Raw genomic sequence first — 25,671 nt, 5'->3', positions numbered from 1 at the left:
ATAATAATAATATAAAGCTAGAATTAATAACAAAAGTATTTACATTTATTTTAATGCAAGATAATGATATTTCAAAATTGATTAATGTACTAAACCTACTAAAAAAACCTTAAAACTATAATAACAACAACAACAACAACAACATCAATAACAACAAAAATATAAAGCTGAAATTAAAACCAAAATATTAAATTAAATTAAATGCAAGATAAAATTGACATTTCAAAACTGATATTAAAGTACTAAACTCAATAAAAACCTTAAAATTTTAATTAAAATAGTAGTAATAGTAGTAGTAGTAGTAGTAGTAGTAGTAGTAGTAAAAATGATGATGATAATAATAATAATAATAATAATAATAATAATAATAATAAAAATATAAAGCTAGAATTAAAAACGAAAGTATTTACATTTATTTTAATGAAAGATAAAAATGGTATTTTAAAATTAATTAATGTACTAAACCTACTAAAAAACCTTAAAACTATAATAATAATAATAATAACTTTTATAATAATAATAATAATAATAATAATAATAATAATAACAATAATAATAATAATAATTTAAAGCTAGAATTTAAAAAGTATTTACATTTGTTTTAATGCAAGATAAAACTGATATTTTTAAATTGATTAATTTACTAAACCTACAAAAAACCTTAAAACTATAATAATAATAATAACAACAACAACAACAACAATAATAATAACAACAAAAACATAAAGCTGAAATTAAAACCAAAATATTGAATTAAATGCAAGATAAAACTGACATTTCAAAACTGATATTAAAGTACTAAACTCAATAAAAACCTTAAAATTTTAATTAAAATAGTAGTAATAGTAGTAGTAGTAGTAAAAATGATGATGATAATAATAATAATAATAATAATAATAATAATAAAAATATAAAGCTAGAATTAAAAACGAAAGTATTTACATTTATTTTAATGCAAGATAAAAATGGTATTTTAAAATTAATTAATGTACTAAACCTACTAAAAAACCTTAAAACTATAATAATAATAATAATAACTATAATAATAATAATAATAATAATAATAATAATAATAATAATAATAATAATTTAAAGCTAGAATTTAAAAAGTATTTACATTTGTTTTAATGCAAGATAAAACTGATATTTTTAAATTAATTAATGTACTAAACCTACTAAAAAACCTTAAAACTATAATAATAATAATAATAACTATAATAATAATAATAATAATAATAATAATTTAAAGCTAGAATTTAAAAAGTATTTACATTTGTTTTAATGCAAGATAAAACTGATATTTTTAAATTGATTAATGTACTAAACCTACAAAAAACCTTAAAACTATAATAATAATAATAACAACAACAACAATAATAACAAAAACATAAAGCTGAAATTAAAACCAAAATATTGAATTAAATGCAAGATAAAACTGACATTTCAAAACTGATATTAAAGTACTAAACTCAATAAAAACCTTAAAATTTTAATTAAATAATAGTAGTAGAAGTAGTAGTAGTAGTAATGATGATGATAAAAATAATAATAATATAAAGCTAGAATTAATAACAAAAGTATTTACATTTATTTTAATGCAAGATATTGATATTTCAAAATTGATTAATGTACTAAACCTACTAAAAAAACCTTAAAACTATAATAACAACAACAACAACAACAACATCAATAACAACAAAAATATAAAGCTGAAATTAAAACCAAAATATTAAATTAAATGCAAGATAAAATTGACATTTCAAAACTGATATTAAAGTACTAAACTCAATAAAAACCTTAAAATTTTAATTAAAATAGTAGTAATAGTAGTAGTAGTAGTAGTAGTAGTAGTAGTAAAAATGATGATGATAATAATAATAATAATAATAATAATAATAATAAAAATATAAAGCTAGAATTAAAAACGAAAGTATTTACATTTATTTTAATGCAAGATAAAAATGGTATTTTAAAATTAATTAATGTACTAAACCTACTAAAAAACCTTAAAACTATAATAATAATAATAATAACTATAATAATAATAATAATAATAATAATAATAATAATTTAAAGCTAGAATTTAAAAAGTATTTACATTTGTTTTAATGCAAGATAAAACTGATATTTTTAAATTGATTAATGTACTAAACCTACAAAAAACCTTAAAACTATAATAATAATAATAACAACAACAACAACAACAATAATAACAACAAAAACATAAAGCTGAAATTAAAACCAAAATATTGAATTAAATGCAAGATAAAACTGACATTTCAAAACTGATATTAAAGTACTAAACTCAATAAAAACCTTAAAATTTTAATTAAAATAGTAGTAATAGTAGTAATAGTAGTAGTAGTAGTAGTAAAAATGATGATGATAATAATAATAATAATATAAAGCTAGAATTAAAAACAAAAGTATTTACATTTATTTTAATGCAAGATAAAAATTATATATTAAAATTGATTAATGTACTAAACCTACTAAAAAAAACCTAAAACAATAATAATAATAAATAAATAATATTAATAATAATAATAAACTTTTAAAAAATGCAAGATAAAATTGACATTTCAAAACTGATATTAAAGTACTTAACTTACTAAAAACCTCAAAATAAAACAGAACTCACAGATAAATCTATTTGTGAAAATCACTTGACCCTTGGAAGGGCAAGGACATGCTCCTTAGGCTTTGACTCGATTGCAAAATGTATACCGTTGATTTTCCATGTGTCATTTCCCAGCACAGACGGCGAGCTGCTGCAATATCAGTATTAGTATGCAGTATTAGTATTTTGGCTCATGGGGAGTCAGACTGAAATGCTATTTTGTATATCTATGGAGGTGTCCTCTCGCCTCAGGCTGGGGACGCTGAGATTACTTACAAACTCGCATGTTTTTTGAGCGGTTCGAGCCCTGAAGGATCCAAATGTGCGACCAGCAGAAAGGTGCAGCCGTGACCCCCATTTTGAATGGCGTTTTGAGGTTGGCCGGAGATAAAGAAGTAATCAATGAGATATAGTTTCTTTTTTTAATTATAGGCCTCCGCCACATTTCCCGCCGAATTCAGCAGTCCTGAACTGTCAAATATATTTGCACCTCTGACTCAGACAATGACTTCACCCGAGGGAAACGCGTGCCATTTTATCTGTTTCCACTAAATGAACTTCTGTCAATGCTGGAAATGAGAACAGTGGCCCTGCTCCTTGACACCGCATGTCAGAGAGAGAGATAATTGTAATGAAATGTCTGGGGGAATGTCTTATCCAGTCAATAGCAGAAAAGCTGGCTGCCGGTATGACTCGCGTATGAAAATAGATGTTGCCGGTGATTAATAACACACAACAGCGGAGACAGAAAGAGCAGGAGAATAATGAATGAGAGCAATCACAGCGTTCAGTGCAGAGGATGAGGGAATGGAAGCCACGCCCCCCTCAATTAAAACAGCCAATCAGTTTACTGGTGTATTCATCATATTTGGAAGAGTAGAGTGTTGTGTAGAGTACACGGTACATAAAAATGCTGGGTTTCACATAATCGATTCACCAAGTGGCAACCTCCTGCTCTCTCTCGGGAAGCCAGTACGGAAGGAACTAAAACTGTAATTCATCCACTCGCCTTGGGGGGCTGGTTCCATGAAGTCCAGGGGCCTCATGTACTAAGACTTGCGTGGAAATCATACTAAAACATTGCGTACGCAAAAAAGCTGTAAAAAAATTCAGATGTATGAAACACTGCGTACGCCGAATCCCACGCATATTCTTTTGTACATCCGAATGAACGTGAAACTGTGCCCAACATGCACGAGTGCAAAACCCCTCCCTGCCTCCTCCCCCGTATGAATATGCTAATGACTTTATTTTGGCAAAACCAAACGAAAAAGCAACGGCAAAAGCAAGCAAGAAGAGAAACTTTGAACAGAATGTGAATTAGAGGTTCTCCTTTCGGAGGTAGACCGGAGAAAAGCGGTGTTATGTGCAAGTTTGTTCTCCGGAGTTAACAACAAAAGAAAAAAATAGAGTGGGAGAGTTTAGCTGATGTGGTCAACACAGTTGGGTCTGAACATCGCACTTAGTGAATTAAAAAAGAAATAGTGTGATTTCTAGGTGTAAAAGGCTGCAACACCCTTAACAGTCTCAGTGGCGCAGCTCGTAAAACGCATGTCAACATGTTCACGTGTAAAGATATTTGCGTATTGCTCTACATCTTGTGTGTAGGCTATTAAGCAGTGTTCGAATTAAGCAGCAACTCGGTTCGAATGCAGCGTCTTTTTCCCCCCGCTACATATCAAATTTTCCCTACTATTTATCACGAGAAAGACAAGTAGGAATCATTAATAAGTTTGTGCATCATATTTTATTTGCACATTTATTGAATGGAAATGTTTCTGATTCACGCATTCAAATTCATCTTCAGATAGTGTCTTTATAACAATGTGCGTGCAGTAGATCGCTCAGATTACATTGGGAAAACAGGCGACCGCTGCAAATTGTGCTTTAATGTTTGGCTGGTCAACTGTATGGTATGGAAACCTTATATATCTGCTAGATGAACCCGTCTCATACAGCTGCCATTGCAAGGCTCAGACACTTTGTAGAGAACTGCCTCTAGGAGTCGCCAATGGAAATAAAACAGGCACACACAAAAAATGTGCGTACGCCAGCCATAAAGCTGGCGTGGAGCTGCACACATTCCCACGTTCAGTTCATCGCTAGTAAATCCAAACGAGAGAGATTCTGAGCGTGAAACCTGGCGTATGCAAAGTTTTTGTGCGTACGCAGCGTTGATACATGAGGCCCCAGGTGATTTCTGGCTGCATTGGTAAACTAGCCATTTTTACAGCTGATAAACACATGATTACAGCCTGGTACAAAAGATGGCTTTGGTGCATATATCTAATATTATCCTTCATGACAACTGTAAGGGGGTGAATTTTTTTCTCATCCGTTTAGTTTATATTAGGTTATATTAAGTCTGCATAATTAAGGGTGTGGCCACTTGAGTGACAGTTAGATCTGGCTGCTCACAGTCTCGTCACCTCAGCTGATTCCGGCTGATTAGCCGCTGAACTCTGCATATATGTTGTATTTTTGTTTTGGTTAATGTTTCTTTACACAGTCAATTGCCTTATGGAATTATTTACTACAATTATCAGATGATATGGCATGCTGTGTGCACTTTTCAAGTTGCCTCCATTTTCCAGGTGAGTGAAGTTATACACTTATATGCCATCTCTATAAATGTATTTGCTTTATTTAAGATCATTTATCACTTATATTTTGCTCTAGAGCTGTAATGCACTCCAGAATCAGACAGACTGATTAGCTGTAGGTTCTAGAACAGTCATCTGAAGCGTTGTCATTCAGTGTCATGCTGGACTCATGGGCATATTGCAGAAAATGCAACAATGTATCATTTATTGCGTTTGGTCCAGACCTAACGAAGCAAACTACAGATGTGAAAGCACCCTTAGTCTGATTCAGTCTGACTCAACTGAGTCGAATCAAGTGATTTGAATCTTCAAGATTTCTTGAAATAAGCGAATAAATCCCTGATTGGTCTTTTAACGTTGGTTGAGCCCCTACAAAAGTTTAAAGCAATGTGTTTGCTACTTTTGTACTATTTGTCTTAAGCAAAATCAATGTCCATTGAGACTACAATAACCTTTTCCTTTTCTTCGGTGCATTCAAAACAATGAACATTCTCTCATTGACTGCATTATTCATTGTGACTTCTTTCATTTGAACTCAGCAATGTATTTTTTTAAATCTAATTCATTAAATTAAAAAGTAATTCAAATATTATTACTTATTTTTTAAAGGTAACGTTACACTTGTTACTTTAAAAAGTCATATTATTATGTAAATTGTGTTACTTTTATTGCATTACACCCAACAGAGTAAACAAATATATGAAATCAGTTCTGGAGCAATACAGAAAAGTAATAGGTCAAAAGTCACACATCTCCTGAGTATATGTTTTGAATTTGATGGCAATATCATGCAAAATAACATTTCTGGAATTATTTTCCGAGATTTTCTGAGCCCTATCATACACCCGGCGCAATGTGGCGCAAGGCACGGCGCAATACTTGTTTGTTGGTTTCAGCTTGGCGCAAGAGTTGTTTTGATGTTTTGCGCTACGCTCTTTAAATAGCAAATGCATTTGCACTCATGTGCGCCCATAGGCGTTCTGGTGTAAAAAGGAAGGCGTTCTGAGGCGCACTGCTGGCGCGTTGCTATTTTAAGAAACTATAATAGATTTTTTATTAGACCAAAACAAACCCGGACTAAACTCCAGCGCAGAGTTGCACCTTGCTTACACACTGCTTAATAGCCTACATACAAGATGTAGAGCAATACGCAAATATCTTTACACGTGAAAAAAATTGAAATATTAAGGATAGGCCTATATATAGGATATAATAAGAATAAATATAGGATATGAATATAAAGGATTAAAATATTACAAAACATTAATTTCTAGCCTACATAAATATGAAAAACCACTGCTTTTATGCTTTCTTCTGGCTTGGGAGGCTTTCTCAGTTCATTCATAACAATTTGCTTTTGTATAATGTTATTTTATTAGCAATATTATTTATTATATCCATATTTATATTTGTGGTCACACTTTACAATAAGGTTCATTAGTTAATGTTAATTAATGCATTTACTAACATGAACAAACAATGAACAATACATCTACTAGTGTATTTGTTTATGTTAATAAACGTTAGTTAATGAAAATACAGCAGTTCATTGTTAGTTCATGTTAACTTATGGTGCATTAACTAATGTTAACAAGCATGAACTTGGATGTTAATAATGCATTAGTAAATGTTCAATTATGATTGATAAATTCTGTACAGGTGTTGTTCATGTTAGTAAATGCATTAACTAATGAACCTTATTGTAAAGTGTTACCATATTTGTTTTATTAAAAACAAGCTTAGATTTGCCCACCTGCAGGTTTTAGACCATATGGGGCAGCATTTGTATTAGGATATAACTCAGGTTTTTTATCACACTTCGTTATTATTGTTCATTTATTCGTTTGCTGGAAATTAGAACTGAATTTAGAAATAGTTTTGAAACAAATATTTGCGCTTAACAAACAAAATGAACTATTTATAGGCTAATTGATGTCTGTGCGTAAAGGTTTCCCTATTCAAGAGCGAAAGTAGATCCATTATTTCTCATTCTCACGCAGTAGATGCTCTGTTTAACAGTTTTCTGTTAAAAAACTGTCAACTGTTTGCTTGTGAAATGCTCTGTTTTTTCACTTAGGCTTAATTTACGTCCTGTAAATAGCAAATGCGCTTATGTCGCGACGCAGCTGGGTCTTAAAGGGAATGGGAGATGAGACTCTGATTTGTTTATTCTCAAAACATACCCATAACTCATTAAGAAAATAAACTCTTAAACGCTTTTAGACCATGCGCCATGGCGCAAAGTGGATTATCCCGTCCTTAAATTAGCAAAAATGCGTTCTGACACGCCCTGAAAGCGTTTGCGTCCTGCTGATCACACATGTATTGAAGGTTTCGAAAAAACCTTTTTTAATCTTTTCACAAACCACTTCTTTTTTTCTAATTGTAAAACAATAGACAGAAACGTATAGCTTATTAGTTTGAATTTGCATTTTATTTGATAGTGTTTTTTTAGGACTTTCAAATGATGAATAATATAGAAGCAAATATACAGTGTGATTATTGTTAAAGTTATTTATATACCAGAAATAACCTTTACTATTACTACAAAAATATAACAAATACAATTAAATTAAATAGATGAAAAATGAACAAGCCAATGCTGTAGCTGATTATTAAAACAAAAAAAAGAATAATTATTGTTTTCTGTAAAAAAAATTAAATAAAATAAAATAAAAAAATAAAAACACTAAATTTGTTCATTTATTAATTTTCCTTTAGTTTAGTCCCTTATTTATCAGTGGTCGCCACAGCGGAATGAACCACCAACTATTCCAGCAAATGTTTTACAAAACAGATGCCCTTTATCAGTACTGGTAACAAACTCTGGTTATGAATGAGTTAGAAATCATCTGATTGGTGAATCATGTGTTAGCCAATGCAGAACCAGCTGTGGACAATCATAAGCACATGATCCTCTCAAAATTAGCATGTTGAGTGTTCACCTGTATGGGGAAGCAGGGATCTGCACTGACGCAGGTGCGCAGACAGTCGAATCCCGGGGTGAACGAGGTCTGGCTGGAGCTCTGCGGCGTGAAGGAGATATCATGATCGATATACTGACCCCAGTCCACCAGCATCTGAGAATAATCCCTGTCCTCCTGTAGAGCTGAGCTGGAGCTGCGAATGATCCTCTTACTGACCTCTCGAACCTTACAATAAGAGAAATCAGAGAAGATGCGTAAATCATATTCTCTCTCCAGCATCTGATTATCAATTTAATGGGGACCTACTATGCAAAAATCACTTTTATAAGGGGTTTAAACACAGTAGACTGGCAGCAATGTGTGGATGTAACCAGCCTCTAATGGTTTCCTGATTTCATGAGCAAAACTCACTGTCATGATAAATAAAAGCCTGAGAAGTTCACCATCTTTAAAAGTTAAATATTATGAAATGTCTTGAATTTTAAACAAAACATAATATATACATACAAATACATATGTGGCATAAGTGTTTTTTCTTAAGTTTTATATTTTAGACATCAGGCTTTTATGGCTCATGTGAGAAAATGGAGGGAAAACGGCTCAAATTTGTTCAGAAAACTGCTTTATGATTTTAAAAGACAAAGTTCATCACCACTAAAGAACAGAGCAAGTAAAGGTCCTGGAAATAAATCATCCCTAAAAGACTTCAGATCATATTTAATACTCATGATTTAAAAAAAAAAAAGTATGGATATAAATATAAGTATAGATCAGAGATTCCCAACCAGTGGGCCTAAGCGATCCTGCAGGTGGGCCCCGAGATTAAATTTAGCTTAATATTAACTCTCAGTGTTCATTCATTCATTTTCTTGTCGGCTTAGTCCCTTTATTAATCTGGGGTCATCCCAGCAGAATGAACCAATAGAGTCTGGCACACCAATAGATTTGCACTTGCAATTTCAGGCTTGCACTCTCGAACTTGCACGCTCAGGCAACCGCGCTTTCTCTGCAAGTGACAGCAGTTACAATCGCCACCTGTGCCCGATTGCATGAAAGTAATTTCAGTAATTTAACTTAAGGGTGTTCCTGAGGGGGAAAAGTCCCTGAGGTAAGGGATTTCATTAAGATAGTTGCAACAAACTTCTTATCTGTCACCCTTACCAAAGAGCATAGAATCACCAAGAGGCGACACTCTAGTGCAATTTTGTAAACAGCCACTAGATGGCGCGGCGGCAATTTTGGAATGAGAACTCCAATAGTACATAAGCATATTATAAGTCTGTAAAATAAAGTACTAAAAGTGCTGATGATTGTGTTAGTAAGTGTTGTATTGTATTGATATTTCAGGTTATATCTCAGCTTTAATGCGCTTTTTAAATAAATACATAAATAACAAAGCAGCTGCTTGCCATCGCAACAGCGATAAGATCCAATGGTCAGCCGATCGATTTCATTCCAAAATGCCAGAATCCATTGCTGTTGCTAGGCGCTGCTGTTGAAATGAAACGTTCTATTGAGTGTTGTCTCTTGGTCATTCTAGGCAAGGCAAGGCAAGTTTTTTTATATAGCACATTTAATACACAGTGGCAATTCAAAGTGCTTTACATGAACAAAAATAAAAGTAAAATAAAAATAAAAACAAATGATATAAATGAGTAAAAAAAAAAAAAAAAAAAAAAATATATATATATATATATATATATATATATATATATATATATATATATATATATATATATATATATATAAACAGGTAAAATGTGAAAGGCTCAAACCAGCGACTTTTTTGCTGTGAGGCGACAGCAAAATATAACCAACAAACTAAGAGTCACTTTAAAAATTTGCAAAGAGTTCAGGAAGGGAAGACTAATGAACAATTTAACTATTGATCAGATGCCAAAGCAAGAATTAGAATGAGAATAATAGCCTTACTTTATCAGGTTGATCATCACAAATAAAAACTATTATAACTTTTATTATAGTAAAAAACACAACCACCTAAAAACAAAACCCTTTACACATCCACATCTTTAGAATCTAATGCAGTTGCGCTTAAGCATAAAAAACATAAATAAATAAAGGAAATGCATGAACACACCCCTGCTATGTTGATGTTTAGTGGAAGAAAATCTCATTAAACTCCTCTGCCAGCGTGTGTTTACCTGTTAAAATGTCATTAAACCACTCGCAATTAAACCGGTTTGCACAGAAATTAGCTGGAAGTGTTTTTTCAGGGCCTTTTTTTTTCTCCAGCGGCTCTACACAATGTGAGATGTGACAATATGAGCGTTCGCCGTGGCTCTTGTTGCACTGAAGCGCTGCGGTTTCTGCCTCATTAAAAGTAGTTTGAGTCGAGTGTTTCTTTGCATTTGGGAGGAAGAGGTTGTGCATGCTTAAAACCGTGTGCATAGCGTTGCATTTTTAATGCGATGACAGAGCGGGGAAAGGCCAATGTGTCACAGGTAGATGTGAGATCCAGCTGTTAAATATGCAACACTTTCTCAAGCTTATTTGGCAGACTTTCACAGAGGTTTGCCTATAAATATTCTGCATGTATATGGAAGATTTAATGACATTATTATAAAATTCAAAGAAGCATGTTGTGATTTTATGTACCAAGTCAGGGTTACATGGATGAGGGAACTTCATTTGAGTTTTTAAATGGCTAATTAATAATTATACTTTTAAAGAAAAAATATTTTAAAGAATTATAAAATTATCTATCTATCTATCTATCTATCTATCTATCTATCTATCTATCTATCTATCTATCTATCTATCTATCTATCTATCTATCTATCTATCTATCTATCTATCTATCTATCTATCTATCTATCTATCTATCTATCTATCTATTTATTTCCATACAGTGTTTCCTCTAGTATATTTTTACAGCTGTGACAGCGGGCCTTTTTTACTCAGATCTACCAACTACCTGTGGTGTTATTTCAATGATAAATGTCGTGAGTGCAGTATTAGATCGAGATTGCATTTATGTAATAGCCTACGAGCATGCGAATCTCTTTGCTTGCGCGCCGATTTCCTTTGCTCGTGCACAAAACTTCTTGCACGCCCTCAAATATACGCTGCTCAAGCGCAGATCTTCTTGTGCGCTCTCAAATAAACGCTGCTGAAGTGCGATTTAGTGCGTTTATGTTACTGGTATGTCTCCAACATTTATAAGATTTGCTAGGAATACTTATAAATGTCTCTAATAGACCTAAAGAGCGACATTAATGTGTCCTGAAGTAAAGTGAAACGGCTACACATCGTGGTTGCTGGCCTCACACATCACGCACCTGTCAGTCAGTCAGTCATTTGGGATTTAGGATACACACATATATATATATATATATATATATATATATATATATATATATATATATATATATATATATATATATATATATATATATATACATACACATACATACATACATATATATATATATACATATATACACATATATATATATATATACACATATATATATATATATATACACACATATATATATATATATATATATATATATATATATATATATATATATATATATATATATATATATATATATAATATATATATATATATGTGTGTGTGTGTGTGTGTGTGTGTGTGTGTGTGTGTGTGTATGCGTTAATTAACAGCTTTCGTTTCTTATGTTTTCTGTTTATTTATGGTTGCATTATGGGATGCTGATCTCTGCTCTGTTGACTTTTGATGTTGAAAATTTTAGACGTGTTGACATTTTTGTAGTTTAAAAAAATAAAATGTATAAAAAATAATATACCGTATAGAAAAATAAATCTGTAAAATAACAGAAAATGTACTGGCAGTTTATTATTATTAAGTTTTTGGACCTTAATATACAACACCAACACAGACAATATAGCACTGCAAACTAGGAAAATTGATAAAAAGGGTCTCTTTTAAACATTTTTAAGATTAAAAGTTCTCATAAGAAAGACCAGGATCTCATAATGCAATTCAAAAGCATAAATAAAAAATAAAAACATGAATCACAAAATACAGACTGCTAATTTACAGATATTTTTTACAGTTCACCTCCCATGGTTTTTACCCTGCCTAGAATGTTAAGATATTTACATCAGAAAGCAAGACAAAGCTTTTTAACTCGTCCTCATAGTGAACGGTTTGTTTTTTCACATTGAGTCTTTCATGCATTCAGTGGATATATTCTGCTAAATCTCACCGGAGGAAGTTGGAAGCCGTTGTATTGGCGTCCAGCGTTCCAGCCTTTGGGTTGGTTTTCTCCATCCTCGTACTCAGCGGGGAGCCATCTGGCCAAGCCGGTGTTGGCGGACCCCCAAAACGGGTTCTTCCTAAAACACACCGTACAAACAGACGTGATGGAAATGTCTGACGAGATCACACATGCACTCAAAAAAAGGATTTTGCTGCTTGTTCAAACTACATATGTACAATGAGCTGAAACAACACAATTCTTTAGATTATTTTTTTTTTTGGGGACAAATTGTTTTGTTCAATCCACTTGAAATTGTTACGTCAACTTAATTGATTTGTGTTGGGATATTCAGAGTGAATTGTGTGGAGCCCTGCAATTGTTGGAATCTAACTAACAAAATATTTAAATTGCAGAATAATAATTTTGGGTGGGACGAAGGCAAAGTGGTAAGCACTGTCCCCTCACAGCAAGAAGGTCACTAGTTTGAGTCCCGGCTAGGTCAGTTGGCATTTCTGTGTGGAGTTTGCATGTTCTCTCCGTGTTGGCGTGGGTTTCCTCCGAGTGCTCTGGTTTACCCCAGTCCAAAGACATGCACTACGGGTGAACTGGATTAACTAAATTGGCCATAATGTTTGAGTGTGTGAATGTGAAAATGCATGGGTGTTTTCCAGCTGGAAGGGCATCCGCTTCGTAAAGTTGGCGGTTTATGCCACTGTGGCGACCCCTGATGAATAAAGCGACTTAGCCGATAAAAAAATGAATGAATGAATCACATTTTAGGGGCAACGCAGTGGCTCAGTGGGTTGCTCTATCACCTCACAGCAAGAAGGTCGCTGATTCGAGCCTCGGCTGGGTCAATTGGCATTTCTGTGTGGAGTTTGCATGTTCTCCCCATGTTTGCATGGGAGCGGGTTTCCTCCAGGTTTTCTGGTTTCCCCCACAGTCCAAACACATGCGGTACAGGTGAATAGGGTACACTTAATTGTCCGTAGTGTAGGTGTGTGAATGAGTGTGTATGGATGTTTACATATGCTGGATAAGTTGCCGGTTCATTCCTCTGTGGCGACCCCTGATTAATAAAGGGACTAAGCCGAAAAGAAAATGAGTGAATGAATGAATAACATTATAATCAACCATAACCCTTCAAATAAAATATGTTTTTTTAGATGAAAAGCTTTTTAAATTAAATGTGCAAGCCAGAGTTACTGTTTCTTAAAACAAAAGTTTTGCGTAACCGACATCAAAATAAAATAAAAACAAAACAAACTAAATTGTATTGGATTAGTGACTTATCAGATTTATGAACAAGGGATGCTTACTACATCAGAAACTAAAAGAATAAAAAATTAAAATGAACTGAAATTAAATTATTGAAGGAATTTTAAATAAAATTAAAAACACACTATTATTAAACATTTTTTGCAGTGTACTAAGAGGAACGGCGATAAGCGAACGATATTACACTGTTGATTAAATAGGACACATTTAACAAAACAGAGATCAAAGCTTTACATTGTGTCCTAGCAATACACAACGTGCGATAAAAGGTCACTTTTTTAAAATTAGATTTTGTTATAACCATCTATGACAGCGACAAGCACAATTGATGTTTTTAGAAATGCTTTCTATTTTTGCAACGTTGTGGCAAAACAACAGCATAAACTACTATGACAAAGATCACCTCAGGCACTGATTATGGGCTTTATTCATTGTTAAATGCTCCCAATGTGAGTTAAAATATATTGGCATTACATCCTTTATAGGATAAAGTAAAAACATACTACACATGATATTTATTGCCATACTACTAAAAGCAGCAGCAGAGAGTTCACCTCAGATCTGGATAGGGATAGTATCGGTACTTTATGGGTATCGGTGCTACATTATAAAAGACCGAAGTATCGTAAAGCTCTGACGTTAATGGTTCTGCTATCTGGAGAATTATTGCTGAATAAACATTTCTTACAATAGCATAATTTAACTGACCAACCTTTTCTAATGTGCGATATTTGATATTCGTCTGCACAGTTGGCAATCTCACATGAGAAATGCTCGAGTTTCTGGCAAGAGCGTCAAGTATAAAAGCCTTCACAGTTCTCGGCTGTTCTCTTCGACAGTTCTCAGTATTTTCAACTGCAGGGAGCACAATAAACCAAGAAAGATTCCACATTTCTGCCAGAAAAGTCAAACATGCTGATTTTACTCCAGAAGAATGATTTAAAAATGAGAGTCATTTTCCTTCAAACTATTGTACATTCATTTACAGAAAAAAAAAATTACTTATTTGTTTTACAATTACTGGTTTTGTTTTATTTTACATTAAAAACGTAATAATAAAATAGTGTTTTTAATTCCATAAATTTATTTTTTCATAAAAAATATAAAAAAAGTACTGAGAAGAGAACATTTAAAGTACCGAACCGATATGTGGTAATAATAATACTAATAATAATTCCTTACATTTACATAGAGCTTTTCAGGACACTCAAAGCGCTTTACACATAGGGGGGAATCTCCTCCACCACCAGTGCACAGCATACACCTAGACTACACGACGGCAGCCAGACCACACACCACACACCAGCTGATTGGTGGAGAGGAGACAGAGTGATGAAGCCAATTATGATATGGGGAGGGTTAGGAGGGTATGATGGACAGAGGCCAGTGGGCAGAATTGGCCAGGATGCCAGGGTTAAACCCCTACTCTTTTCGAAGGACATCCTGGGATTTTTAACGACCACAAAGAGTCGGTTTAACGTCTCGTCTGAAAGACGGTGCTCACTGAGCAGTATAGAGTCCCCTTCACTATACTGGGGCATTAGGACCCACACAGAACGCACAGATAAAAGTAGTAATACCGTTAAAACCTTAACGATACCCATCCCTAGATCTAGAAGACTGAATAAATGTGTGAATGTGAGAGTGTATGGGTGTTTCCCAGTACTGGGTTGCAGCTGGAAGGACATGCGTAAAACATATGCTGGAATAGTTAGTGGTTCATTCCCCAGTAGCGGCCCCTATGAGACTTAGCTGAAGGAAAATGAATAAATGAATGTATGTCTGTACATGTGGCAGAATTGACAATAAAGATGACTTTTACTCGTCTCAATTCAGTTCAATAGAGATGCAGAGATCATCAATTATAAAACTAGCAGTTTCTGATGGTCTGGAGTGGAAAAACAGTCCAGCATCAAGTCTGATTGTTTATCTAGTCTCTGTATTTTCGGAACTGATGAGTGTTGGACGAGCTCCAGTAATAATTATATACAATTCAGATAAATGTTTAAAAGTTTCATATGCATGTCAAACCATATCCAACGACTTGTTCACATGTAATAAAAGCTAGATTTAATCAGAACTGATGATGTTTTTGCATTAAAAATACATAATTTGATGCATTAGAACTGGATGGACATGGTACATTTCCTCCCGCCAATGTAAAATTAATGTTATAAATCTCGCCAGCCGAGCCGGTGCAGAGGAATATTATTAAATTCACCTAAATCAATCGTATCATCCTAAAGAAAACTTGCATGATTTAAATGTGCTCAAATTATTGAGGGTAAAGCTATAAACAGCAAGAACATTTTATTCATTCATTCATTTTCCATCGGCTCAGTCCCTTTTTTCATCAGGGGTCGCCACAGTGGAATGAATCGCCAACTTATCCAGCATATGTTTTGCACAGTGGATTCCCTTCTAGCTGCAACCCAGTACTGGGAAACATCCATACACACTCATTCACACACACTCAACTGATTTTATTAGTTTATTCAATTCACCTACAGAGCATGTGTTTGGACTGTGGGGGAAACAAGAGCACCAGGAGGAAACACACACCAGCCCACTTGTATCGGGTTGGACCCCCTTTTGCCTTCAGAACTGCCTTAATCCTTTGTGGCATTGATTCAAAAAGGTATTGGAAATATTCCTCAGAGATTTTGCTCCATATTGACACGATAGCATCACGCAGTTGCTGCAGATTTGTCTGCTGCACATTCATGATGCCAATCTCCCGTTCCATCACATCCCAAAGGTGCTCTATTGGATTGAGATCTGGTGACTGTGGAGGCCATTTGAGCACAGTGAACTCATTGTCATGTTCTAGAAACCAGTCTGAGATGATTCACGCTTCATGACATGGCCTGTTATCCTGCTGGAAGTAGCCATCAGAAGATGGGTACAATATGGTCAAAAAGGGATGGACATGGTCAGCAGCATTACTCTGGTAGGTTGTAGTGTTGACACAATGCTCAATTGGTACTAATGGGTCCAAAGTATGATAAGAAAATATACCCCACACCATTACACCACCAGCAGCAGCCTAAAATGTTGATAAAGGGCAGAATGGACTCATGCTTTCATGTTGTTGATGCCAAATTCTGACCCGACCATCCAAATGTTGCAGCAGGAATGGAGACTCATCAGACCAGATAATGTTTCTCCAATCTTCTACTGTCCAGTTTTGGTGAGCCTGTGTGAATTGTAGCCTCAGTTTCCTGTTCTTAGCTGACAGGAGCGGCACCCGGTGTGGTCTTCTGCTGCTGTAGCCCATCTGCCTCAAGGTTGGACGTGTTGTGTGTTAAGAGATGCTCTTCTGCAGACCTCGGTTGTATAAGGTGGTTATTTGAGTTACTGTTGCCTTTCTATCAGCTGGAACCAGTCTGGCCATTCTCCTCTGACATCAGCAAGGCATTTGCGCCCACAGAACTGGATATTTTCTCTTTTTCAGACCATTTTCTGTAAACCCTAGAGATGTTTTTGTGTGAAAATCCCAGTGGATCAGCAGTTTCTGAAATACTCAGACCAGCAAATCTGGCAAAAACAACCATGTTTTGTTCAAAGGCACTTAAATCAACTTTCTTTCCCATTCTGATGCTCGCTTTGAACTGCAGCAGATTGTCTTGACCATGTCTACATGCCTAAATGCATTAAGCTGCTACCATGTGATTGGCTGATTAGAAATTTGCGTCAATGAGCAGTTGGACAGGTGTACCTAATAAAGTGGCCGGTAAGTGTACAATGACTTGCCTAATGACCCTAATTAACCTAGTTGAGCCTTTAAATGTCGCTTTAAGCTGAATACTAGAATCTTGAAAAATATCTAGTCAATTAATATGTGCTGTCACCATGGCAAAGATAAAATAAAACAGTTATTAGAGATTTACATTTACATTTTACATTTAGTCATTTAGCAGACGCTTTTATCCAAAGCGACTTACAAATGAGGACAAGGAAGCAATTTACACAACTAAGAGCAACAATGAATAAGTGCTATAGGCAAGTTTCAGGTCTGTAAAGTCTAAGAAGGGAAGTATTAGTAGTATTAGTATTTTTTATTTTTTTATTTTTTTATTTTTTTTTGTACAGTTAGTGTGATATTCAAAGAGGCAATTGCAGATTAGGAAGTGAAGTGGAGACTAAATAGTTGAGTTTTTAGTCGTTTCTTGAAAATAGCGAGTGACTCTGCCGTTCTGATGCAGTTAGGGAGTTCATTCCACCAACTGGGCAGATTGAGCGTGAGCGTTCGCGAAAGTGATTTCTTCCCTCTTTGGGATGGAACCACGAGGCGACGTTCATTCATAGAACGCAAGTTTCTGGAGGGCACATAGATCTGTAGAAGTGAGAGCAGATAAGAAGGAGCAAGGCCAGAGGTCACTTTGTAGGCAAACATCAGAGCTTTGAATTTGATGCGAGCAGCAACTGGCAGCCAGTGCAAACGGACTAGCAGCGGAGTGACATGTGCTCGTTTAGGTTCATTGAAGACCACTCGTGCTGCTGCGTTCTGGAGCAGCAGAAGAGACTTGATAGAGTTAGCTGGAAGCCCAGCTAGTAGAGAGATGAGTTATTAAAACTATTATGTTTAGAAATGTTGAATAAAATCTTTCAGTTAAACAGAAATTGGGTAAAAAAGAAATATATACAACGGGGCAAAAAATTCAGGAGGACTAATAATTGTGACTCCAATTGTAAATTTGTACAAAAAAATTGGAGAAAAAATTGAAGACGATCCTTTGTTTTATATTTTACGGTGTCGAATCCCACACTGCATATCAACAGAAGATAGAAAGCAAAGGATCAGTAACTTCTTTCCTGACCGAGGTGGGTGTGCATGAATATTTCAGGTTTAGATATTATTCTTCAACTGTTTAGCCATATTCGCTGACCCTGATCTTATCAGTGGCAAGTTTCTCTCCACAAAAGGCCACGCTTTGCCCAGTGTCTGATATCTGAAACTCTGCATTATGGATAAATTATTAAGATGGGACTCAGAAACCTGTTATTGCAGACTCCAGTAATACTGCGGTATTCTTCGTCCGTGGCGCAGGTGGTCGACTGGAAAGTCCGAGGGCATCCAGACAGGTTTGCTATCCGCTCCACTGCCTTCACAGAAAGCACTTCTGGAAAAAGAGTTAATGTGTTTACGAATGCAACTCAAACACTGAAGGGTAAACAGTCCGCTGAGCTTTGCGGAGATGCAGAGACTCTCATCAGCTCTTGTGCATAGATTAAATCTGACATTTAAAGCGCTTCAGAGATGACGCTTCTGCATTATTCCACGGTCATAGAGATGGGGCTGATTCTCCGGGCATGCTGTGCAAAATAACGCACTAATAAGAAGTGTTTGGACACTTCAATCTCACTTAAAAATGTCATTGCATTTGATTAAGTGTCATCTGTGCTCGAACGCTCCTACTCGAGGAGCTTTTACTAACTACTCTGTTATTTAATGCAATAACATTTCAACTGGAACTACATTGACAATCTAAAAGTTTGGGACTTGGTTAATTAAATAAATAAATAAATAAAATATTTACTAAACCAATCAATCAATCAATCAATCAATCAATATAGGTCTGATTCAACAAATAAATAAATAAGCCTGACTTAAATAAATAAATAGGCATGAATAAATAAATGAATAGGTGTGATTTAACAAATAAATAATTGGGCATGACTTATATAAATAGGAGATCATATAAATAGGCATAAATTAATTAAAAAAAAAATAGTAATATATATATATATATATATATATATATATATATATATATATATATATATATATATATATATATATATATATATATATATATATATATATATATATGTATATACATATATATATACCTGATTTAATCAAATAAATAAATGAATGGGCATGAACAAATAAGTAAATAAATGAATAAATATGTCTCATTTAAAAAATAAATAAATAGGCCTGATTTAATTAAATAAACAGTCATGGATAAATAATAAGTAAATAAATATGCTGGATGTATTCAAATACATAAAAAGGCCGGATTTAATAATAAAAAATAGCCCTGATTTAATCAAGTAAATAAATAAATGATCATGAATAAATTAATAAATATGATTAAAATCAAATCATATTTGTTTATTTATTCATGACCATTTATTTTTTTTATTTTCTTCATAAAATAAAGAAAACTCTCTATACTCTATTGGCTATTTGTTTATATACTTGATTAAATCAAGCCTATTTATTTATTATTAAAAAGGCATGAATAAATAAATAAATTAATTATTAAATAGGCCTAATTTATTCAAGTAAATAAATAATAAATAATATATTATTAATAATTATTAATAATTATTAATATTAATAAATATATAAATAAATAGGCATCGATAAATGAATAAATGCATAAAAAGTTCTGATTTAATAATAAATAAATAGGCCTGATTTAATCAAGTATATAAACAAATAGCCATGAATAAAGAATAAATAAGTAAATATGATTTAAATCAAATAAAACAATAAATAAACAATAAAATAAATAATTAGCCATGACTAAATAAATAAATAGGCCAAATTTATTCAAGTAAATAAAAAAATATATAAATAAATAGGCATGGATTAATAAATAAATGCATAAAAAGGTCTAACTTAATAATAAATAAATACATACACAGGCATGAATAGATAAATAAATGAATTGCCCTAATTAATAAATAAATAAGCCTGATTTAATCAAGTAAATAAATAAATGAGCATGAATAAATAAATAAATAAATAAATATTATTTAAATCAAATCAAATAAATAAATAGGCATGAATATATATAAATAAATAAATAAATAAATAAATAAATAAATAAATAGGCCTAATTTATTCAAGTAAATAAATTAATAAATATATAAATATGCATAAATAAATAAATAAATAAATATGCCCAATTTAATAAAATAAATAAAAAGGTATGAATGAATGAACAAACGAACGAACGAACGAATAAACAAACGAATAAATATGCATGGATAAATAAATAAATAAGCATAAATGAAAAAATAGGCCTGATTAAAATAAATAAATTATTTAATTAATTAATTAATAGATTTTAATAAATAAATAAATAAATTGGCATAGATAAATAAATAAAGGAATGACTGAATAAATAAATATAGTTATGAATAAATAAATAGAAATGAATAAATAAATAAACAAATAGATAAAACTGCCATAAATTAATAAATAGGCCTAATTTAACCAAATATATAAATAAATAGGTATTAATGAATGAATAAATAAACAGACATGAATAAATAAATAAATAAATAAACAGAAATAAATGAATAAAAAACAAATAAATAAAATCAGCCAACAACAAATAAATAAAGAAATAAATAAAGAAATAAATAGGCCTGATTTATTCAATAATTCAGTCAGGATCACTTTTGTCAAATATTTAGACCTATTAAACATGCAGTTAGAGCTGGTGGGATGGTTCTGCTCTTGGCAAAACTAAACAGGACCCAAAAGCGTTCATAATATGAGTTAATGTAAATGCCAAAAACATGAGGCTGATTATCATACTTGGCTAATATTATGAACAGACATCAGTAATAAGCTAGGAGTTTGGGATGGTGGAGGGAGTCTAGAATTGGCAAGTAGCCAAAAAAGCTGAAGTCAGACCGGATATATGATTTAGGGTGCTTTCACACATGCCAATGGATTGTTTCGTTCGAAACAGGGATAAAAACTGTCACAATGTTGCTTTTTGTTCTTGGTGTGTTGTTCTTGGTTCACACGGCAAAGTTACTAAACGGACCAAAATGATTAAAACAAGTCACATGCGAGCAAACTTGGTTTATTTTCACCTGTTAAACATTGTTATTTTAATTTATATCGATGAAAAATTAGACAAAGGCAAAAAGGTACGCTTTCATTTTGAATAGTGACAGTCACTAAATATAAATCATAGGTCAAAATGTCTTATAGCCTCATTTCAATTGTCAAGGGTTGTAAAATGTATATTATTATTATTATTATTTCCTTTATTTAGCCAGGAGATCACATTGAGACAGTACTCTTTCTCCAGTGACACCTGGTCAAGATTGCAGGCAGCACATAAAGTTTCACATAAAAATCACAAACACAATACCAAAGTCACTGTTCATAAAAACATCAATCGTAAAATATCTATTCTATATCAGAAGTCAGGTTAACCAAAAACGTTAATGATATTATATCTATTTTTAAATAGTTCAGCTAGACACAGAAGTTCTGGAGTCACTTTCTTATTAGTCAGAATTATTGACCCCCCTGTTTATTTTTTCCCTAATTTCTGTTTAACGGAGAGCAGATTTCTTCAACACATTTCTAAACATTATAGTTTTAATAACTCATTTCTAATAACTGATTTATTTTATCTTTGCCATGATGACGGTACATAATATTTGACTAGATATTTTTCAAGACACTTCTATACAGCTTAAAGTGACATTTAAAGGCTTAACTAGGTTAACTAGGCAGGTTAGGGTAATAAGGCACGTTATTGTATAACAATGGTTTGTTCTGTAGAGTATTGATAAATTAAATAGCTGAAAGGCAAATACTTTTGACCTTAAAATGGTATTTAAAAAATTTAAAACTGCTTTTTTTTATAGCTGAAATAAAACAAATAAGACTTATCAGACATTTTTTGCTCTATTAAACATATTTTGGGAGATTTTTAAAAAAGAACAAAAAAATTAAAAGGAGGGCTAATAGTTCTGACTTCAACTGTATATATATATATATATATATATATATATATATATATATATATATAAATAACTTAACCATAATGCATTGTAGGCTGGTTTGTTAGTTTACTGGACTGTATTGCTTTGTCACTACAACCGAATCGTTCCAGAGTTTTTCAATTAAGCCGAGACCACTTCATTTAGGCTGTCTTAGACTGAATGTTTTGGCATAATCAGAGCGCGACTGTGGTGTTCCCATATGCCCAAACCAATCGAGCTAAGGGGAAAAAAGCACCAGGTTCCAAAACAAACGTGAAAAAAGTGTGAAAGCACCCTTAAAAAGATGCGACAAGAGGTCAGAACTGGGTTGGTACATGTCATGATCAGCTGACTGTCAGTTGATGCAGGCTTAACTAACAAAACCTTATTGATGTCGGTGGCTTTTACAACATTCCTCAAAATATCTCCTTTGAGTTCAGAAGAAAGAAAGTCAAACAGGGTTGGAACACGTAAAGGATGTGCAGGGGCGTTGCGAGAGGGGGGGCTTTGGGGGCTTAAGCCCCTGATCTTCTGGAATATGTTGCACTTAAATAAAAATAGGTTGTATAACATTTATTTTGTTATCTGTCTACCGGCAGGTGGGAGTGGCTCTGTTGTCACATGGTTTAAAAAATATTCCGCCACTGCACATCATTCATTATTTTGAGCAGCTGAAGCTGATGAGGTAATAATACAACTGTTTCGCAAAACTGAATAGTTCTAGCTAAGTTACAGATGAAGCTTAATATTTGTTTTTACAGCAGAAAATGTGTGTAGTTTTGGTAAAATAACATAACTGTAGGTAATCAATAAAATGTGCTGCACATTAATGTAAATACATGCAAATTAGTCAGAAAAATGTAAATTGTACTTGCTTTCTATATATATATATATATATATATATATATATATATATATATATATATATATATATATATACACATCTTTATCTAGATATGATATAGCCAGTCACATCTGTTTCTGTAATAGTTAAATCACAGTGAGTTCATGTATCTAGCATATTATTTTATGGCTATATTCTACAGTAACATGCTATGTCAGTTAGCAGCGGATTATAAATCGACTTTCTTATGAAAATACCTAATGCACCCGGGCCCCCCTGTTTATTTTTTTAACACATTTCTAAATAATAGTTTTAATAGCTCATCTCTAATAACTGGTTTATTTTCTCTTTGCCATGATAACAGTAAGTAATACTTGACTAGACATGTTTAAAGAAACTTCTATACAGCTTAAAGTGACATTTAAAGGCAGGTTAGGGTAATTTGGCAAGTCATTGTATAACGATGGTTTTTTATGATGACTATCGGAAAAAAAATATAGCTTAAAGGGAATAATTATTTTGACCCTTAAATGTTTTTTAAAAAAACTGCTTTTATTCTAGCTCTATCCCTTTCGACCCTAGCAACGCCCCTGAGGATGAGTAAGGCCCAATCCCAATTCTACCCCTTAGCCCTTCCCATTAGGGGTGTCCCAATTCTTTTTAACTTGAAGGCGTGGGGCTAAGAGCACGGGCTAGATAGCCCTCGAAACTAAGATTTTTCAGGATCACACTCAAAACCAAGGGTTCCAAGAGTTTCCCAGAATACACCATCTACAGCGGCAGAATGGCTGCATACGGAACATCAAGAGAGCCACACTTTTACAGTGTCTGCTATAATGTTAATGTTGTTTTTAGTGTGTTTAAATTGATGAATGTAGCCACGGTGTAAATACACAGTCAGGGCTCGAAATTGCGACTATTTTGGTCGCATATGCGCCTGAAATTTTATCTATGCTACCTAAAAATATATTTGGGAGCATTTCTGCAAGTGCTTAAAATTGTTGCGTGCGACCAGTTTTTGCTGCAAAATGTTCACCACATGCGCGGATTCGGGAGAAATTCACGCAGAATGCATCTCTAAGCTCTTTGTCTGCACTTGAAAAGCGAAACGCAGCGCTCAGGAATGGTTTAAAACAGTTGTCATGTCAACTTGCTGCAGTAATCAAAGGCAAGTCCGTAATGCTTGCCCCGCCTTCGTGCTCTTCTTATTGGCCCACCACTGCTCTAGCACTGAACGCGAATGATTGGTTGATATCAGCTGTCAATCACTCAGTCAAAGTCTTCTTGCTTGGGATGACAGAGAGAGCTACTACCGCGAAAAATTGTAAAGCGCTGAAGATGAGAATGAAGATAACACTGACAGATTGTGTTTTAGAAACCACCTAAAGTGACAAATAATGACACATCTTACTAGTGATCATGTGCTGAATGTTAATCCACCATCTACACTTTTCCAAGAGTGGATAAAAGACTTCCATTGGCTTCAAGTCTGCTATGAAAAGTCTGTGGGATGGAATTTTCAGGTAACTGTCTGCCAAATCGAGCACGAGAGCTTCTGTTTAATCCTTCATATAATCGCCAGATGCTGTCCGCCGTGCAAGGGGCAGCTATATGTCAAATTGAACACCACGTACACCATCGCAAACGGGCCTCCACTGAGTAAACTAATAACGCTACTCCTAAAAAAAACAGTATTGCTATTAACATGACGTATGCATATAATAAGGTACAGTATATGTCAAAAGCATCAGTGCAATAGCAGACAGCACTCGTGAGAACAGCACAGTTATACTGTTAACAGATTCATTCATTCATAGTGATTTCCAGAAGATTATAACTAAAAAATGATGTAACTGGAATAACTACAGCAGTAGCCACCGTCAATCTCATAAGAAGTAACAAATCACGATGACATATGATGACGTGTGCAGGTGCTGTAGTGCTGTCTCATTTCTTAGGGGAAAATTTTGAAACCCTTCCCTGAAACTCTGTTTCAAGGGCCAAGGGGAAAGATTAAAAAATAGAATTGGGATTGGACTTAATTGATGACAGACGTTTCATTTTTGGGTGAACAGTCAGTTTACACCATAATAAGTGTGTATGCAGGAGTCTGACCGGATATCTGCACTGATCTCCTTTGTCTCCTGCTCGTCTTCTCCTTCAGGAGTGTGAGAGTCGTCTGAAAGATTTCCGCTGATCTGGAGACCTGTTGTGTTTCTGCTGAAGGCCGTCTGGAGAGCCTGTACATCTGCGAAGGAGACGGGTGAAGATCCAACCTGAGAAACAGAGAAATACTGTTTATTTATCAACAGAGTTTAGTCTAACACTATACATAAGGAGGTGTTCAAAAGACTGTCATGAAACCTTTATAATAATGACATGAAGTAAATGGGCTCTATTTTGACGGTCCATGCGCAGAGCGCAAAGCGCAGGGCGC

The 25,671-nt window shown here is 33.6% G+C and overlaps 1 protein-coding gene across 12 annotated transcripts in view; it reads right to left on the bottom strand.

Annotated features, from left to right (window-relative positions):
• tpo (thyroid peroxidase) overlaps positions 1 to 25,671 on the bottom strand; it is a 170,533-nt gene that overhangs the window by 60,498 nt on the left and 84,364 nt on the right. For all 12 annotated transcript variants that reach the window (XM_073928006.1, XM_073928008.1, XM_073928010.1 and 9 more), the window contains 4 exons: positions 25,350 to 25,510; positions 18,639 to 18,762; positions 12,368 to 12,497; positions 8,169 to 8,375 (listed from right to left, as the gene is read on the bottom strand). In XM_073928006.1, the coding sequence (XP_073784107.1) occupies positions 8,169 to 8,375; positions 12,368 to 12,497; positions 18,639 to 18,762; positions 25,350 to 25,510 (622 nt within the window). The remainder of the gene's footprint in view (positions 1 to 8,168; positions 8,376 to 12,367; positions 12,498 to 18,638; positions 18,763 to 25,349; positions 25,511 to 25,671) is intronic.

Source organism: Danio rerio, chromosome 17 (assembly GCF_049306965.1).
Source record: "Danio rerio strain Tuebingen ecotype United States chromosome 17, GRCz12tu, whole genome shotgun sequence".
In the NCBI taxonomy this organism is placed as follows: domain Eukaryota; kingdom Metazoa; phylum Chordata; class Actinopteri; order Cypriniformes; family Danionidae; genus Danio; species Danio rerio.
Note: the sequence above shows the minus strand (reverse complement) of the source record. Positions and strands in the feature narration are given on the sequence as shown.